This window comes from Mauremys mutica, chromosome 11 (genome assembly GCF_020497125.1).
Source record: "Mauremys mutica isolate MM-2020 ecotype Southern chromosome 11, ASM2049712v1, whole genome shotgun sequence".
Lineage (NCBI taxonomy): Eukaryota > Metazoa > Chordata > Testudines > Geoemydidae > Mauremys > Mauremys mutica.
The window spans coordinates 71,289,633-71,309,414 of NC_059082.1; the positions used below are offsets into that span (position 1 = coordinate 71,289,633).

At 38.7% G+C, this 19,782-nt stretch overlaps 2 protein-coding genes across 2 annotated transcripts in view; one reads left to right on the forward strand and one right to left on the reverse strand.

The window, feature by feature from the left end:
• The window catches only part of LOC123343967 (radial spoke head 10 homolog B2-like), a 60,653-nt gene extending 50,698 nt beyond the window's left edge, over window positions 1-9,955 (forward strand). Inside the window, exon 23 of the transcript XR_006572420.1 lies at window positions 9,747-9,955. The gene's annotated coding sequence lies outside the window, so the exon portion shown is untranslated. The remainder of the gene's footprint in view (window positions 1-9,746) is intronic.
• CCZ1 (CCZ1 homolog, vacuolar protein trafficking and biogenesis associated) overlaps window positions 1-17,726 on the reverse strand; it is a 28,389-nt gene extending 10,663 nt beyond the window's left edge. The window contains exons 1-12 of the mRNA XM_044979624.1: window positions 17,486-17,726; window positions 14,731-14,828; window positions 14,547-14,640; window positions 14,377-14,454; window positions 13,112-13,159; window positions 12,548-12,631; window positions 11,413-11,588; window positions 7,961-8,042; window positions 3,499-3,560; window positions 2,154-2,265; window positions 1,343-1,376; window positions 769-886 (exon numbers count right to left, since the gene is read on the reverse strand). Of these exons, the coding sequence (XP_044835559.1) occupies window positions 769-886; window positions 1,343-1,376; window positions 2,154-2,265; window positions 3,499-3,560; window positions 7,961-8,042; window positions 11,413-11,588; window positions 12,548-12,631; window positions 13,112-13,159; window positions 14,377-14,454; window positions 14,547-14,640; window positions 14,731-14,828; window positions 17,486-17,587 (1,088 nt within the window). The 5' untranslated portion in view covers window positions 17,588-17,726. The remainder of the gene's footprint in view (window positions 1-768; window positions 887-1,342; window positions 1,377-2,153; window positions 2,266-3,498; window positions 3,561-7,960; window positions 8,043-11,412; window positions 11,589-12,547; window positions 12,632-13,111; window positions 13,160-14,376; window positions 14,455-14,546; window positions 14,641-14,730; window positions 14,829-17,485) is intronic.
• Between the last annotated feature and the right edge of the window lie 2,056 nt (window positions 17,727-19,782).

Consider the following 19,782-nt stretch of genomic DNA (forward strand, 5'->3'; position numbering starts at 1 on the left):
CTTCAGAACAATGATAGGTACAACCAGAGTCCTGGTTCTGATCCAGTGTGGATAGGACCTTAGAATTAAATACTAGATACTTCCACTAAGGGCAATGGGGAGATGTACACTCAATTTAAAATTTGAGAGACATGGGAAGGGGGAAAAATAAGTCCTAGTTCTCCTGCTCCCACTCTAGAGGATACATCAATGTCCATTATGCTGCTAATGTTGCACACCCCAACAGAACCCTCATTTCAGACTAAAAATGGACTATTGGGATCAGGTAATTTCTGTTTGCACATGAAAAATGACCACCAAACCCCACAGGAATTGCCTGGCCACTGAGTCTGAATGCCCCTCTGCCCTAGCTATTTGGGGTAGGCAGCATATTCTACAGTTGTTGGACTTTTCCTTCTAACTATTTGCAGGTTTCCTTTAAAACGGTTAATACTTTGATAATTAGCTGGGTAGGAAAAGAGTAGCAATTATAAGATTGTAAGAATAAACATGTGCCAAAAGGCCTTGCCAAAGGCAAAATGAACCTTAACCACACAACGACCTAAATAAAATTGTTACTTGTATAAAAACTAGAGCAGTTCCCCCAGAGCACTTAAATATGTGACAATGGGTTCTCTATAAATGTCTAAAGATACATATACATGTTAATTCAAAGAGAATGCTCTTAAAATATGTACTCATATTGTTACCCTTATTGAAGCAGTCATTAAAATAGACTTTGAGCTACCTGGGGAAGGTTTGCAATAGGAACATAAAGATAGTACAAACCCTGATATCCTTTTGTTGATGTTGTATTGTTCACATATGTCTGATGCTAATACTGTGAGTTGAGGCCCAACAATGCTGTCCAGTTTACGGCAAAAATCCAGTGTAGGTTGCATTGAGGCTATGAAGCAGTTTTAAAAAGATAATGAGTTTTTTTCCTAACAGTACATGAGGTCTATACTATTTTGTGCCAAAAAGGCAAACATGTTCTTTTGTAGCTAACTTTAAACATTTATAAGACTCTTGGACCATATTCTGCTGTCAGTTACACCCAAGAAATCTCATCAACATTCAGGTGGCTTCCATGGAGTAACTGAGGGCAAAATTGTGTCCCTTTTGTACCATCAAGCAAAACACAGTACAAATAATCTAATTGACTAAGAAGTTGGTGAAAGCATCCACACAGAACAAATTAACATACAAGACTATAATGAATGAATACTTTGCAATAGCAAAATCAGGCTAGATTTATGTTTCATAATGTTTTGGTAAGGAGATTGTTTTTCTGTACTAAGTTGTCAAAAGAAAAGCATTTAATCTCCATGGTTTATTTCAAATCATACAAATATATACCTACCATCAATCATAAAACAGACAGCTGCACTCATGGCCTGAAACAAACCAAAACAAAAACATTTACAAAATAAATTTTTGTCCCTCAGCTTCACCAGTACATTCACTGTAGAAGTCATTTATTGTATACCAGTTAAATTTTGAAAATTCCTTAAGTCACAGTAAAGCTAGAGTGTTAACAGTAAAACCTTTGCTCCCATGAGCCTATATAGGATATCCAATTTTCCGTATTACTTCAGTCCTGGACAAGGTTTTTAAATCAGCTATTCATGGGGGCTTTGAGAAGTAGTGTGCTGCTCTGCAGGAACTCAAATGTAACCCTGCTAGGGCATTGTCTACACACAAAATTTGCACTTTAGCCTACTAAATCTTTAACTAAAATCAGTTTTAAAATCCATTTAGTTAAACCAGTCCTAACCCACATGTAAAACTTTTTAGAACACATATATAACCTTTCTAGCTTAGGGCTGGCACTGGCCAGAAGCCAGGGTAAGGAGCTCTGAGAAAATATTACACATGGCTAGCATACTGTGCTTTTTGAGTTCACTGCTGGTAAAGCAACATGGAAGGAATACAGACAGACCTTTGCCAAGTTTGCATCATTTGAATTAAACCAGAACCTCCAAAAGAAACCCAAAGAATTCAGAAAAAGATTATTTGAAGTTTTAAATTTGAACCTTCAGTCAGCTCCCTATCTCACTGTTCTAATCTGGTCCTGCCATATGCACTTTCCTGCATGGATTCAGAAATAAAACACAGCAATGATTTCCTCCTGGGTGGATTCATAATACACTGGAATAGAGAGAGTTTGGTACCTTATAAACAATTAAATGAAGTTCTTCATAAGTGCCATCTGTGTTTACAAATATTTTGGGGAATCTGCATTTTGCTTCTGGATCATTAACATTTAAAGGTCCAGTAAGAAACCTAAAAACCAGAATTAAACAGGACAGATATAATTCATTTTTATATTCGACAGAAAAACAATTTATAAGCACATGAACAATTTTTTTAAACAACTTTTTCAATACATACATCCATTTGAACACACAGAATTTCTTTCTACACAGTTACTTATATAACTCCCTATTACCATAGTATCTGAACACGTGTCCATGTCAAATTACTAATTTCAAACTAACAGAAAGACTTAGGTCCCAACAAAGCGTCTACTCTCTTTAAAACGAAGCATGTGAGTAAGCATCAGGGCCTTAGTCTAGAGTAAACTTTGTCAGAATGCACAGAAAGATGGTTCTTTTAGATCAAGATAAACAGAATGTAGTGATTCAAGACTGAGTTGCAAGTGATCAGTGGCATTTCAACAGCCTTTTCTTGATCAAAGGTGACTATTGCTCAGGGAACCAACTGTATTTACCAACAGGCCCTCAAAAAAAACCTCAAAAAAGTTAATATGTTAGCACCAAAATAACTCCGAGTTAGGGAAATAAAGGTAAAAAATATGTAGATGATCAGGGAAACCCAATAAATCCTCCAGTAGCTTTTAAAAGGAACACCTTCTCAGTGATGACTACAGAATTCACTTTCTGGTACATCTCACTCTTCTGCTTCCAAACAACGTATACACATGTGAAAAACATCAGAATTTTGCAAGACTGAAGTGAGCTAGAACCCACCCTGATTTTACGCTCACACTAAAGAAGTGGAAAACACTAAACCGGGGTTTTTTTTATTGAAGAAAGCACATTTCGTGCTCTGGAAACAGGGGGCCAAGAAGGACCCAACCCTTCATTCAGAATATGGTCACACACTGGCCAAATGCAAAAAGTCTCCCACTGATGCACTTAATATATAGGCCATTTTGATATGCAGTGGTCACTGGACAGACCATTGTTTTGCTCCTGTATGACAGATCTTATTGCTTGGGGAAAAGGAATTGGAGAAATACTAAAATACTTTCTGTACAACATGCACAAGCTCTAAAGCAGGTTTTTCACATCACAGGCCAAAATCTACACTGATTTATCCTCTGTGAAACCCCACTGAAGCCTATGGGATTATCTGGGTGTAGAAATTAGTCCCAGGAATTCATTTACACTCCTACCTAAACAAACCATTCAGTTTTCATTCTATGTGCCAAAAGCCTAGCTTTCCTTCTGAAGGGAAGAAAAAGTATAGAGTATGACAGATGATAAGAACTACCTTCCGTAGTGTTGTAGATTTCCTGGCATTTCTGCACGTATTGGGGAATCTCTTCCTGCTAACTGAAAACAAACAGGAAATAAACAGCTTGGGACATTTCTTTCCATTTCTCTTTGTTCTGCAGTAGCTAAAGAAACTGTCCACAATCGACAGACCCCAGACTATACCTCTCTTGCTAGGAAATACACCATTAATTCAGAATGGGAGGGGCAAGACTATATGGCAACAATATTTAAAAAATTAAGCATTTTGGTTTTACATTTATTAATCTGAAAAAAGTTCCACAAGTTAAGTTTTAACTTTGATATATAGATCTTTTTATGTAATTTTATGGCTCCCATCATCATGGTATCTGAGCAAACTCTAATGAACTTATCCTCATACCACCATTGTCAGGTTGATAAGTATTTTCATTGTGCAGGTGGGAAACTGAGGCAGAAGATTAAGTGAGTTGCTCATGGTCACACAAGAAGTCTGTGGAATTGCCAGAAACGGAACCCACACTTACTAGGTCCTAGTCTAGTGCCATAACTACAAGACCATCCTTGCTGCCTCATTAAAATCTTCACATTTCTGTATATTAACAGCAGCACAGGCTACAACTCACACTGGTAAAGCTGTGCATGGCTGAACTGCATTTTATCTAGGTAATACGTTGGTCACTAGTCAACCATCCTAACTAAAGCCCTTAAGGGAAACCCTCAAATGATATCAAAACTGCAGTTTTAATAGAGATGTGGTCTTAATATAGCTGTAGTTCAATATCCACAAAATGTTTATCAATCTCTAATTTTCAGTTATTGAATATTCTACATTATTTTCCTATTTGTTGTTTATAGTCAAGTCTACATATTTGCAACATTTCTGTTGACTGCAGGGGAGTTGGCTCCCTTTTGGGGTACCTGTTGTAACCTGCTTCACAATTTGAATCCTTACAGCTTTCTAACATACAGGTTTTCTACTGCTAAGGGAATACTGTTCCTTTTTTCCTTGTGAACACCAACAGTGACATCCAAGGCCCAGTTAAGCAGCCTTTCTGAAACTCCCTAGGGAATGTACTGGGCTATCCCAGCTCCCGCTTTCTTAATATGATGCCAGTAGTGCAGACTCACAATGAACCTAAATGAAGCAGAATCTGTAGTTTTCTGAAACGTTCACTTCTGTAATTTCTAAAACCTTACAAGAGCTCATTTAATTCAGTTATTAAAGAGGAAAAGGATGGTCTTGTGGTGAAGGTACAAGAACTGGAGTCTGGAGACCTGTGTGCTAGCATGGCCCTGCCACAGACTTTGGGCAAGGTTCTACTAAAGTCAATTAATATTTGTGTGGTGTATTGAGTTCGTAGGAGGCTATATATTTTTCATGTTATACAAATGCAAAATATTATTTAAATTATACTCTCTTCACTATACCCTGTCGATGTACCCATATAATCACATATTACTTTTTTGTATATAACCATTACGCCTATTAAAATCTCAGAGGTGGCTGAAAACAATAACATCAGATTAATCTGTAGCAGCATTAACTCTAAGCACATATTGTTTGCTAATAACTCCACATGAAAATAATGCTCAATGACATGCTGTTTTCACATGTAATTGCATTATACAAAAAGATCAGTAGAAATGCAAATTATTTCAGTCCCATTAGCCACTGTTAATAAGGATTTGCTTTATTTGTTTATATGTGAGTGACTTTAGTATTCATAAAAAGGTAAGAGATAGTTATGGAGCATGCAGGTTTGTGTTGTGCAAGATCCCTGCACAACACTACCTTCCACAATGCGTGGGCCTTCAGCAGATTGCACATAAGTGTGGTGGTTTTACCATGTGTATGAACAGAGGTTTAAGATCATCAAATTCATTTTCATTTGACAAAACTTAAACCCTGGCCACCTTTTTCCCCTGCTTCTCAGGGAGAGAAATGAACAACTCATCATTCATAGCTAAAGTCCAAGAAAAATAAAAGCAGCAAAGAGTCCTGTGGCACCTTATAGACCAACAGACGTATTGGAGCATGAGCTTTCGTGGGTGAATACCCACTTCGTCGGATGCATGAAAAATAAGAAATCTTTGCAGATTTATTTTGTGCATCTCACTGAAACTTAAATATCATGCAAAGTATGCAAACTACACATAGTATATTTAAAGTTACTGCATGAAAATCTGTATAAGGTAAACTGCATCCTGTACTAACTGATCATTTATAAATGATTTGGGACTGTTCCTCCTTTCACTGGATGCAGTGGGAGTATAACTTGGCCCATAAAGAAAACACATTTTAAGCACAAAGGGGTAGAGTTAAGGCTGGCCTTTCAAATGTATTTGAAAATTTTAATATTTTTCATCCTCTAATTAATCAAAATCAAGTGAATGGATTTCACTAAAATGTTAAAACAAGTCATCTTAATGGTGATGCCAAGGATAGAAAACTCTGTCTCCAAAGATGAATGTTTTGGAAAATTACAAGTGTGTGAAAACAAGGGGATTACAGAATGGAGATGGGTTTGCCAAACTGAGCCACAGTAGTTACTAGCAGCAACTCATATTATAACAGTACAAAAGGAGTATTTTCTGCTCTCTATATAGAAAATTCAAATCTGATTAGTTTAATGGTTTTTCAATTCAGGTGGTAGTAACATATGACGACCCGGCAGAATGATTTACAAATGAAAATCAAAAAGATTGATTTCCACTTGGCAGACAAAGTGACCTGCTGTTCTGCTCTAAGGAATCTACAGACTTGCGTTGTCCGTTTGGATATTTTCTCATTGAATCTAACACCTAGGCACGTATACAATTTTATAACACAGTTAATTGTTGTTGAATAGAAATATTGAATGTCAGCAAACCTGGACAAAGGGGAGAAGCAAGTCCAAGATCAAAGACACTTCACTGAAAACACCAGTACCTTCTTATCAAAAGCAGGGGACTGTTAGAACAAATGCATCTGTTAATCGTAACTGAGATGACATCATATGAGAAGAAAGGCAGTCTTTTTGAGGGAGCCAGGTCTCAACATAAATATTTAGTTTCATAGAAGCCAATTGGAAACTATTGTACACTACAGAGCATGAGCAATTCCCTGTAGGATACTACTTATTAAGCAGGCAGCCACACTCTGCATTAGCTGAAGTTTCTAAATGGTCTTCAGACACAGCCATTCTGGAGGTGACAAAGGCTTGGATCACTGGCAACCATCATGTGCCGCTCTCTATTTTGCTAGTTAAGAATGCCTCTGTTCAGACCTAGTCTAAAAAAAGTAAAAGCTCATTTGTTTACTGTATTTTTGCTACTAACCAATTATCATGACTAGATTTAGAACTGAACTTGATTTAATATAGTACCGTCTATACTCCATCTATATACCAAAGCACTTTACTAGAAAGCAATTAAATACTTGGAGTGCATCAACTGGACAGGCAAATATACTATATATATACACTCCATCACCGCTCAGTCTTGGAATGAACTTCACTGAGAAAGGGAATGTGAGCAAGGATCACAATTTTATCACAGCACTTTGCATTTCCATAGCACCTTCCATTTGAAGAGCTAGAACACCATGAAAATATTAATGGATTAAGCTTTCCAACAGCTATACAGTAAATAAACCTTCTTTATCTGATGGACAGGAACACCGAGACACAGAGGTGGTATGAGTTACCCAGTGTCACACAGGAAGCGAACTCAGATTTTCTGAGTCCAACCTCTGCACTTTAACATTTATTTTTTTTAAAAAGGGTTTTATGAGATCTTTAACATTCACCTGGCCAGTCACCAAAAGTGGCAAAATTAAGGCCTCATATAAAGGAAGTTTATATGAATACAGAATACAGTACTGCATTATATCAGCTCACTGTATGGTTAGCATTTCATATGATTCCCAAGCTTTGGTATAGGATTAGAATCCATGATGTTCTGGCTTAGAAGCTAGAGAGTTACCAACTGAACTGTACTGACAGTGCTATGACAATATTTATTCAGATTTAAATAGACAGCCTGAAGAACTACCTATCCTGGCCTCTAAGTACACTTACCATCTGCTAAATATATATTACAAAACTATTAGAGAATCTGAGCAGCAGCAGACCTCACCTGGCTACATGCAACCACCAGGCAGCAAGTCATTACAAAACAAATCAATATCTTACTACATTGTTCAATTACAAAAAAAGCACTCGCAAAAAATATCTGCTCAAAAAGTAAGACTTTGTAGTGTGCCCTAAAAGCCAACAATTTGGGCTTTTTTGGACTGGCGTGTACGCATAAAGAATTAATTCCCAAATTGAAGAAAGCACTTTCAGAAACTTCCCCTCTTCTATATCAACGGAGCTCCAGCTCAAGTACTTGTATAACTTATTTATATTGCTATAATGTATACACCACAAGAAATCTGTGCAAAGTATATGTGCTGTTGAAAAAAAAAAAACACACACACAAAAAACACATATCCATACCTCTGGCTCTATATGCCTTGGAAAGAGGGATGTTGTGAGATATTTGTATAAAATTCTCATATCATCTTGTTCTAATCCACTCCTGGAATATGAGAGGGGAAAAAAGTTAAAATGTAGATCACAAAGCAGGAAAAACAATTTCTCTAATGGCCTTACTTCATGGCCAATATCTTTCTAACCAAGAGCTGGACAGACTGCAATTTAGAGCCTTCTGGGAGAATTAACTCAGTTTTCTTACATGACAACACACCAATTTCTTTTGTACAGACAGTCCAAGTGTATGTTTAATTTTTAATAGAATGCTCATTCCTCTACAGTACTAATAACAGATCCGGGTTAACAAAGAGATAAAATCATAACCTATAAAAAGGCTTTTCCTAATTTATGAATCCGTATTTGATTTCACAAGCAAATTATGTGCAGTAAATACTGGAATCTAGACAAATATAGGAAGACTATGATTTTTTAAAATAATAGTTTATAAATTATGTCTCATCTAAACATTGTGCACATTCTCTCCTCACTTTGGTTAGGAGCACCTTTCCTAGCTACTCCTAAGTGAGATAGTATGCCAAAAGCAGCTGTGCCATGTCAATAAACGCCATAAAATCAAACATAGCTGAAGAGGAGTTGTCCGTTTTAAATTACATTGATGCAGCAAACTCCATAAACATCTTTGTTTCTGCTAAAAATGCAATCTGTTGTAATATTTTGTACAAACTAAGTCAGGATGGATCAAAAGTAGTTCTGATTAGCTGAAAATGTACTGCTGTTCAATATTACTTTTTGGTTGTACATAACTTGCCTGTAAAATCAAATACGGATTCGTAAATTGTTTTTAGTTTTAAAAAGTACTTTTAAAAGCTGCTAATTGCTGTTAATGATGTGAATAATTACCAAGAACCCTAATGATTAATAAGATTCGTTAAAAATTAATTCAGAGATTATGGTAATATCTTGTTCAGACTAGGTCCTTTTCCTTGTTATATGTTTCACTTTTGATATGAAAAGTATCAGTTTCAAATCTTCAGCAATTATTAACGTAGTATATTGGTTCACACTATTACAAAGAAACCATCCATTAGAAATTGATAGCCAGCTCTGTTGTTTGGAACACACCCACACACACACACCCACCCACCCACCCACCCACCATTAAGAGCATGTGGCCAAATTTTGCTCTGATTTACAACTCCACAGAAGTCAGAAGAGTTCTACAAATAGTGAGTCAGCACAGAATATGGCCCCACACAGTTTAACATGATGTGTGTATTTGTGTCAAATACTAATGTCAGATTATCACATTTATGAGGTTTATGCATTACTTCTCAAAACTTTCCTTCCCTTCATTTAAAACTCATATTATTCATAGCGTTTTCCCTCAGCCATGTTGTTAGGGTTGCCAAGCATCCAGTTTTTGACAAGAACGTCCGATTGAAAAGGGACCCTGGTGGTTCTGGTGAGCATAGCTGACTGGACTGCTAAAAGTCCAGTTTGCTGAAGCGTCTGGCTCCGCGCAGCTCCCGAAAGTGGCCAGCATGTCCCTCTGGCTCCAGACGCCAGCGCTCCAAGCGTGTGCCTGGGGCGGCGAGCCGCAGGGGCTGCCCTGCCGGTCCCCTTGGGGCGGCAATCAGGCAGCCTTCGGCGGCTTGCCTGTGGGAGGTCCACCGGTCCTGCAGATTCGGGATAAGGTACTGTTAAAAGGGATGATGCATTGTTTATACACTGTGTGTGGATGAAAATCGTAACTGGTCATTCTAACCTACAAAAAATCCTTCTTTTTCAGGAAAGATTGCCTGGGCCTAAATATTTAAGAAAAAAAGGGAAAACCATTCAAAATATTAATTCCATGTCTCTTCACTTCTCAAGTATAATCTCCAGCATCCTTAAAGCAACTCATCTTCTCTCTGTTGCTGACACTCAAATTGTGCACTGTGACATTCCTGACAAGTGAATAAATGCAAACATCTAACCATCTGATTATTTTTTTAAAATCATCTTTAAGACTTGTGTAGTTTTCTTGGAGGAAAAAAGAAAAGAAAATATTCCTACAAAGTTACACATTGAGCTTGAACTGTGTTAAAACTGTGTCTCTGTCTCAATAATTCTGCAGAAAACATTGCTTGAGAAGTAAAAACTTGTTTGTCCTTTCCAAATATTTTCACATTGTTTGAGTTATTGCCACAGTTTTTATTCTCCAGATCACTTTGTAAATGAAAGATCTTTCCATGGGTGGCCAGCTCTTCCAATTTCAATGTGCATGTTTCTCACAATGGAAACCATCCATAACTACTAGGAAAGGCTTTATACTCAACTGTTCTATATTCGAAGATTCTAAGACCAGAAGGGATCATTGTGATCACCTAGCACAATAGCACAGGCCACATAACTTCCCAAAATAATTCCTAGAGCTGTTCTTTTAGAAAAACATCCAGTCTTGATTTCAAAATTGTCAGTGATGGAGAATCCACCATCAACCTTTGTAAACTATTCCAATGATTAATTACTCTCACCATTAAAAATGTATGCCTTATTTCCAATCTGAATTTGTTTAACTTCAATTTCCAGAGACTGGATTGTGTTATACCTTTCTTGGCTTGACTGAAGAGCCCATTATTAAATATTTGCTCCCCATGTAGATACTAATAAACTAATCAAGTCACCTGTTACCTTCTCTTCGTTAAGCTAAACAGGCTGAGCTCCTTGAGTCTATCACTGTAAGGCATGTTTTTTAATTCTTTAATCATTCTCGTGGTTCGTCTCTGAACCCTCTCCAATGTATCGATATCCTTCTTGAATTGTGTCCCTCAGAACTAGACACTGTATTCCAGCAGCAGACACACTAGTGTCAAATACAGAGGTAGAATAACGTCTCTACACCTACTCAAGATTCCCCTGTTTATGCATCCCAGCTTCCATTAGCTCTTTTGGTCACAACATCACACTGGGAGCTCGTATTCAGCTGATTACCTTCCACAACCCTCAAATCTTTTTCAGAGTCACTGCTTCCTGGGATAGAGTTCTCCATCGTGTAAGTATGGCTTACATTCTTTGTTCCTAGATGTATACATTTACATTTAGCTGTATTCAAATGCATATTGTTTGCTTGCACCCAGTTTACCAAGCAATCAAGATTGCTTTCAGTCAGTGACCTGTCCTCTTCATTATTTATCACTCCCCCATATGTGGAGAATCTAGTTTCATTTATCTCTAGCAATCTTAGTTCTACCTTTTCCCACAATATGAAAGGTCTGCCCTACAGAAGCTCCTTGGAGGCAGAGACAGTCTTTTTGGCGTGTGTCTATATAGCATCTAGCACAATGGGGTCCTGAGCCATGACGAAGACTCCTAGGCACCCTACAAAAATACTACTAATAATAAATACAGTAATTTTATTTATTTTAAGATGCATGTTATTTTTCCTCCCTTCTACCCGTTAGTCTGATACCTACCAGATGAGCTGATCATTGTAGAGAAAGGCAGTATATTTGACTATGTTCAGGCTTTCCTCCATCCTATTAATAAATGATTGGATTTTCAAATAAGTCATTTTATCCAATGGAAAGAAGCTGATTCCACAAAAAACATCCATCAGGTCACATGACTGTAAATGCAGTGTTTGCAAGTACTAAAGGAACAAATATAAAGGAAAGGAGCGTAGTTAATGGTTTTCTGAATATTTAAAAGGTATAATAAAGCCTTTAAAATTAACATTTCAACTTAACCTTTTCCGCATTTATTTTTGGGCGCTTTTGCTCTGTACCAGATCCTTAAGTGACAGCCTATATATCATACTGCATGTTGACATAATTATCTGTGATGTTAGTTCACAAATCCATTTTGGGGGCATGGAGAAAATAGAGCCTAGGTAAATCTCATTTATACACATTCAATATGATCAATGATAACTAGTATCATTAGCGAGGCGCAAAGATATGATTAATGTCTTGCAGACAAATAAAAAGACAGATTGTACATAGGCCCCCACTCTTCTATCCATGTGTTAAGACAGCCCTGCCCAACATCATGTAAGAAGTCTGTGGCATGGATCCATTGCACGGATTATCAGCAAGGATGGAGCTAGAGAACTAACTGGTAACAGTAGTATGGTGTTCATTTCCACCTGGGGATTTGAGACACGCTTTGCCACTGTCCAACAAAACTAAATGGATGTGATTTGCCAAAGGCTTTGTAATTATGTCTTGCAAATAACTCTATTAAAGAAAAATTTCAATCATACTTGATTAGAATAATTAAGGTTTTAACAGTTTTCTAAACATGGATATTAAGACGATTTTATCTGTAACAGATGATCATCCTATTCTAGTCCATCAAGCTATCACTCTGTTTATTCAAATTCCTTCTAAAGACTCTTCCATGATGCATGCAAGACAATAATAATATGAAACAAAACATTTTTCAAACATTCCTAGTCATTCAGTCTAGTCTTCCCATTGCTGAGACGAAGAGAGAGAGACACGCACACACACCCCATGTAAGCTCTTCTGTGCAGGCACTTGTACATTTTGTTCCCCCTTCAGTATCAAACACATTGTCCATACTCTAATAATAAACATAAGAACTTACCCGATGGAAGAATTTCTCTAATCGCTCTTTTAGAACCCTTACACCTCCATCTTCTATGGCTTTAAGGAATGTTCCATTAAAAAGCTAATAGGTTAAAAAAAAGCAATATTAGTTGGGCAACTGTGTAAATACAGTACAATAGTTACTCATAACTTGATTAAAATCAGAAAAATAAGAACTAAACTGCTACCCACATAATTCCCGTTTCCTAATTCCATACAAACTAACTGACCTAGATGATGTGTAGTCTCAGCAGATTTGGGATAACCGCCTGTCAATCAAGATCTGTAACTATGTGAAGGAATTAATTTAAGTCTTCACAGAAATTGGGACTCGTTTTACTAGTCCTATTACAGTGAACTCAAGAACAGCACGGAGGACCACAAAAGCACTCTGTTATATCCTTCCCACTGCCACTACAACATCTTCAGGAAGAAATGGACAGCATGGCTCAGACTGGCACCCCATAAGGAGTAATTTGTTCATGCTCAGATAGTAGGGTGCAGAGGGTGGTCTATCTCCTTCTCTCGAAGGAAAATCTTGTTATAAATCTATTACCCTTACCTTGTACATGCTATAGCACTGCTGTACGACTGAACTGTAAACCTTGTCCTGTAAAACAGCCAATAATAGGTCATCATTACAAGAATAGGCACAGCTCCAAATATTATGACTGACCTACAAATGTCATGCACATTCTTTTAACTACCACATGTAAGCCAGAATATAGAAACACTAGAATGTCTCTTACACAAATCAAAAACAAAAACTCCCAACAGTTACTGGCTACTGCTGGAAAAAGTAACTATAGACAGTACACCTATGAAGTATTTTCTCAGTATACATATGAATTATTTTCTATTCCTCTTTCCTTGTCAAATGTAAACCTAACAGTATTACTATTATTAAACCATAACATGTACTGAAAAAAGAATATGACTGAAGTAACAACTTATAACTGTGATAAGTGCTGGGAACTAGCTGGTCATTAGTCAAGAGTAGTTAGTTCCAAATCAGCTTCCCCCTTGCTCCTCGTAGGAGTTCAGGGCAGGTGAGGACTTAGAGTAGGGGAGGACTCCACACCTAGTCATCACTGGTCTGACATGATGACCCAGACTGGGTTTTTAATTTGTTTTCTGGCAAGAGGAGCAAGACTGGTTTGTTTTGTTGGAATGATTTCTTTAAGAACACAATGAGGAATAAAAACATGACGCACAAACTTTAAAGAACACAGGAAGCCTGAACAAACATTTTTTAAAATTATTCCATCCGGTCAATTACTCTGCCTGCTTACAGTTAAAGTGAATTGATGATATTGCAATGCTGAAATGAAGCCTCCTGACAGACATTATATGTTTGATTTTCCAACAAAGATGATCAAATAGTCTTAAGATCGTAACAGAAGCTGCTATAGTTAAATTTAGTAAGGAAGATTTCTTTATAATCTCTTCAAATTAAGTCAATGTTGGATCATTAATTGTATTGGCCTGTTCCTTGAAATTTCAATATATCTCTCTGTTTTTGTTATTTTTAGTGACATTTCATGTCATTACATAATTTCACTGCTGTTCTTATTGTGTGGTTTTAAATTCCTTTTTGGATATTTTTTCCTATATCTTTGTCTCTTTCTTCCCTTTTAGAGTTTGTTGCAAAATGCTCTACTTTATTTCCAGTTTGCAGTCATATTCTTAAATCAGTTCTACAACAGCCAAAAGTTATAGATATAAGCTAAACTAAAAGACATCACTAGCTATATTTTTAGAACAATTACAATGAAAATATTTAATTAGAAAAGTAAAGGCAAATTAGAAAGAATAACTGAACATTACCAGTAACTCTTCTTCTTGATACTCAATGACTGGTTTTCCATCTTTGTGGTATTTTTCTATTACAGGATTCCGTACTACCTAGAAAGTGGAACAAACTGGCATCAGGCAATGCAGAATGTATTTAGCAATTTTTAACATTTTAGGAAGGTATATATCATGCATATAAATACCATGACCATCCAGAAATTTTCTTCAGGTTCATTGAAGAACTGTCTATTCTTCTGAGTATGCAAAGATTTTGCGGGTTTTGATGGACTAAAGGTCCTGGAAAAATAATATATTTGGAACAAAATTTTAGCAAACATACAATTTGTTATACTGTAATAAACTATGCAAACAGTAATACTTTACTACCTTGTGAACTGTACTATAGCTTCACATAATCCAACATTTCTAATTTTTTCATTCTTTTCTACTTCATTTGGGTGATAAAAGAGAATCTTCTTTTCCTCCTAAAATTTGAAATAAGAATAAAGATGACTAAATTTTAAACAGAATAGCAGAGATCCAAAATAAAGTAATTTTTCCAAATAAACTTTAGCTCCTTAAATTCACTGAACAGTTTAAAAATTGCCTTATAACCAAATAGGCTTATATAATAATAAATAAAAGTAATATAGTGCACATTAACAAGGCCTGCCATCAAAAAAGATCTCAAACTTCTTTACAAATGCAGTACCCTACACAAGTTACACAGAAGAATCACTTCATTTTCCTTTGGAAAATATCTGAAGTGAAATGCAACTGTATAGCTGTGCACAGGAACACCACTTAGTTAAGCCAGGAAGACAAAAATAAGTTTGTTTCCCAATGTGTATATTTAACTCAGACACACAATGAGAAGAAAATAGACCCCTTCAAACATTAAAGTTTGCCTTGTTTCTCAAAAGAAAGCTTTTTATTTTTCTCATTAGCTATCAAAGAATTCAGGTACATTACAAAAGTTAAGCACACTTATTTTAAATTGTTAGCCTCAGAATTCAGTAGAATTTATACACAAAAAACTAGTACTCTGATAAGCAACAAAGAGTCCTGTGGCACCTTAAAGACTAACAGATGTATTGGAGCATAAGCTTTCGTGGATGAATACCCACTTCGTCAGATGCAGTGGGTATCCACAAAAGCTTATGCTCCAATACATCTGTTAGTCTTTAAGGTGCCACAGGACTCTGTTGCTTTTTACAGATCCAGACTAATACGGCTACCCCTCTGATACTAGTACTATGATGTTAGCCATGCAATTTGCTGTTATCTAAAATTGAAAATTGTAGGCATTTCAAATAGATTCTAGTAAACAAGTACATTCTAGAAACATGATTTTAGAGGTGGACACTATTAAAACAAAAAAGTGTTTTTGTTTTAATAAAGTTAAATGCTCCACTTTTTTTGTTGTAAATATTTGGAAAAATACTTAATAACAAATCATTGCATTGACAAAACTAACTGCTACTACTAATATAGCATCTTACACCCCACAGCACTTTATAACCTATGCACAAAATATACTAAGACATTACTTCATTTACTGTTGAAGTAGTGACAAATCTGGAGATATGTCGCAGTTGCACCAAAATAGTTTATCAGATATAGTGATTGGGGCCATACAAGTACTACATTGATTAAATCAGTATCCTAAATCTAACAAATGAAACTACAGGAAGATTAGGTAGATAAACTATAATGTATCAATGACTGTTTTCAAGATAGTATGTCATCTGTATTTATCTGTGATAGCTTGGCAGATCAGTCTTCCATTACTGTTGCCAATTAACTTACTAGCTTCATCTAGCTGCTCAAACGCTCAGTATGTATATTTACATCTTGATAACAATTTGACTCACTCAGAAGTACATAAACACTGTTAACAGATACCTTTCCTGAAAACAGAAAGGATTCATCATGTGCATACCTACTCTCAGGGATGTTTGTTAATGAGTTAAGGTTTACAAAGCATGTTGTAAATAAAATGTGCTGTATAAGCATTTAGCATTATTGTATGCACCTGGAACATCTAAACAGATGAAAGACTTCTGAAGGATTTTTTTAAAACCCTAAAATTCTAAAGCCCTGATCCTGCAAGCTCAGGTGCTCAGAACAACTTCTATCCCATGGATCCCAACTCACTTATCTGCATATACATTTATGTGCATGCATTTATTTTATGTTGGAAATGTGAGCTTTTTTTCACAACTCTTTTCCACCAGTCTCTCTTTTAACCTTGTTGCTGCAGGAATTTAATGGGCCAAGCAACTCTGTTTCTAAATGCTAAAGTTTTAGTTATAGGTACACCCTCATCTGAAAATCATACTTTTTCCTGAATATTTTAACATATTGTTAGAGTAAATACTTAAGATAACTATAGCTACATTTTCTCTATTTTTCAGTTTACTTTATGCTTTGAAACAATACTTTATGTCCAGTCAGTTTCATTGCTGCACCTGCTTAGTCAGTTTCAGTTTCCCCCATCTTTTGTGTGGGACTTTTACAGGACAACAAAAGAGAGAAGAATAATTTAAAAAACAGAAGTATGTCATTGTAAAACCACAAATATTGGTAAGGTGATTCAAGGACAGTTGTAATACTGGAAACTTTTAGCTCATACTTTTAAGCTGAAAGCATCCGTTTATAGCTTGAGAGGCACTGAAGAACAGCCCTTCTCCATGGGTGCGCTATAAATAACTATATTAATACTACAGGACATTTTGTTTTCCAGTATTTAATTAAAAACAGAATGGCTGGAGCAGAAGCCCGACAGCTGCTTTGCGTTAGCCTGTCAGACAGTGCAAACGTGAGAGTCTTGGTGGTGCAGCAGCATCTCAAGGCAACATCCCTGGTGTTTCACAGGGGTCCCAGAACGGCGCAAAGTCGGGCTCGGAATCACCCCGTGAATGTTAGAAAGATGAAGGAACAATGGGTGGGGGACCGCCCCGGGAACCCCTCAGACAGACACACGGATGCGGCCCACTCCTCTCCCCTCACACAAAACCTCTGTGCCGCCGCCCCCGGCTCAGGTGAAGAGGAACAGCCACCCCCACACGCTCCCTTGCGGCGACAGACCCCTCCCCCGCCAGCCAGACCAGCGGGGGCGAGCCCAGGCTGCCCCACGTACCTCTCCCTCTCTGGGCCCCAGCTTGGGGTTGTAGATGAAGAAGCTAAGCAGGGCCGGAGCGAGCTGCTTCTCCTGCCCGGCTCCCCCCGCCGCCGCCGCCATACTGGGCCTGAAGCGAGAGAGTCTGGGGCGGGAAGCCGCCACACACCATTGGGGAGCAGCCGGGGGCCCTCAGCCGGCACCAACCCCAACCTCACACGGCACTTCCGCCTTCCCCCTGCCCCGGAAGGGAACGGCGCCGACCCGGATCCGCGCTCTCTGCGCCCGCGGGCGGCACAGGCGGGAAGAGCCGGGCCGACCCCCTCAGAGCTGCGCCGCCCCCTCCGCGCTGAGGTACTTGCTGGAGGCCTCCCCGTCCCTGCCCCCTCCGCAGCAGCCGGCGTCTCCCCCGGCCCGGGGCTGCTCAGTGGGGACCCCTCCCCCGGCCCCGCGGAAGCCGAGCATCCTGTAGGGCCCCGGCGAGGGAGGGCGGGATCCCCAGGGAGCTGAAGGCGGCTGCGGGGGGCAGGCCCCGTTTCCAAGCGCAGCTCAGCGGAAGCCGGAGGGTCCCGGAGGCGCCTGTTGTCCGTTCCCTTGGCTTTGACGACGCCCTGAGGAGGGGAGCACGGAAAGCCCGAGCTGAGCTGCCTCCCTCCCAGGCCGCCCAGGAAGAGGAATATCGCCGACTTGGGGGGCGCTCGGGCACTACAGAGCTGGGGGGGGGGAGAGAGACACCCTGATGGGGGGCGCTAACCCTAGCGCTCCCCGGCCGGGCGGTCTCGTTTGCCTCCTTAGTTGTGCTCCTCTTGGCAAGTGGCTTTGCCGGGAGGAGCGATTCTCTCGCTGTGGCTTTGGTAACGGGTGAGGGTGGTTCAGGTGGGGGACTGGCCTGAGCAGCCTCGCTGAATAGCGGCGTCTCGTGTGGTAGTGGGATGGTGATACTCTGGGTGACGAGCATTTCTTTACGGCGCTTTCAGGGGTAGCAGGGCGTTTGACGTGCTTTGTGTGGACTAAGGAAGTTTAAAAGTATCCAGAGCTGCAGGGTCGGGTAGCTCTAGAGTCGAGTCTGGTTAAGCCAGGGGTCGGCAACCTTTCAGCAGTGATGTGCTGAGTCTTCATTTATTCACCCTCATTTAAGCTTTTGGTGCCAGTCAGACATTTTAACGTTTTTAGAAGGTCTCTTTCTATAAGTCTTTAATATATAACTAAACTATTGTTGTATGTAAAGTGAATAAGGTTTTAAAAATGTTTAAGAAGCTTCATTTACAATTACATTAAAATGCAGAGCCCCCCCCCCCACCAATGACCAGGACCCGGGCAGTGTGAGTGCCACTGAAAATCAGCTCGCGTGCCGCTGTCGGCACCCATGCCATAGGTTGCGTACCCCTGGGTTAACCTTTGATAAGGCTAGAGGGTGAAATCTTGGCCCCAATGAAGTCAATGGGATTTTTGCCATTATTTAGCAGGACCAGGATTTCATTAACTTGAACATTTGAAAAAGGTCTTTGTGGTTTATTCCTCCTCCTCCTCTTTTAATTATTTATTATTTGTATTGTGGGAGTGGCCAAAGGCCCCTATTAAGACCACTGAGCTCCGCACTAGATGTACAGGTAGACACTGTCCTTGTCCCAAACAGCCTCCAGTCAGGCACTTGCAATATTGTCCTCACACATTAATGTGATTAGTCAGTAAGGTCTGAAACTGCTAAGCCAAATCCTGTCCTCAAGTAAATTTCTGGAACCCTGTTGTTTCCACACTGGCCCATCTTTGAGGGGAATATCAGGTTGGAGCAGGGAAGTGATATTACCTCTGTATACAATATTGATGAGATCACAAGTGGAATACCGTGTCCTGTTGTGATGTTCATACTTTAAAAAAGTATGTTGGAAATTAGAGAGTGTTCAGCAAAGAACCGCAGGAATGATTGAGGTCTAGAACACATGCTTTACAATGTCAGACTAAGGATTTCAATCTATATATTTTATAGAGAAGACTGAGATGACTTGACCACTGTGTGTTAGTATAAGAAGAAGATATCTGAAGCTGGGGGGGGGGGGGTGTTAATCTAGCAGAACTAGATCTAGTGGCTGGAAGTTGACGCTAGACAGGTTTCAACTGCAAATAAAGGGACTATTTTGACAGTGACGATAATTAACTACTCAAACAATTTAGAAGAGATGTGGTGGATTCTCCATTATTTAAAGTCTTTAAATCAAGACTGGATGTTATTCTAAGAGATGCCTCCATTCAATTACAGATTATTAAGATTGATGCAGAAATTTCTTGGCAGTATTCTACAGTCTCTGCAGTTGCAGAAG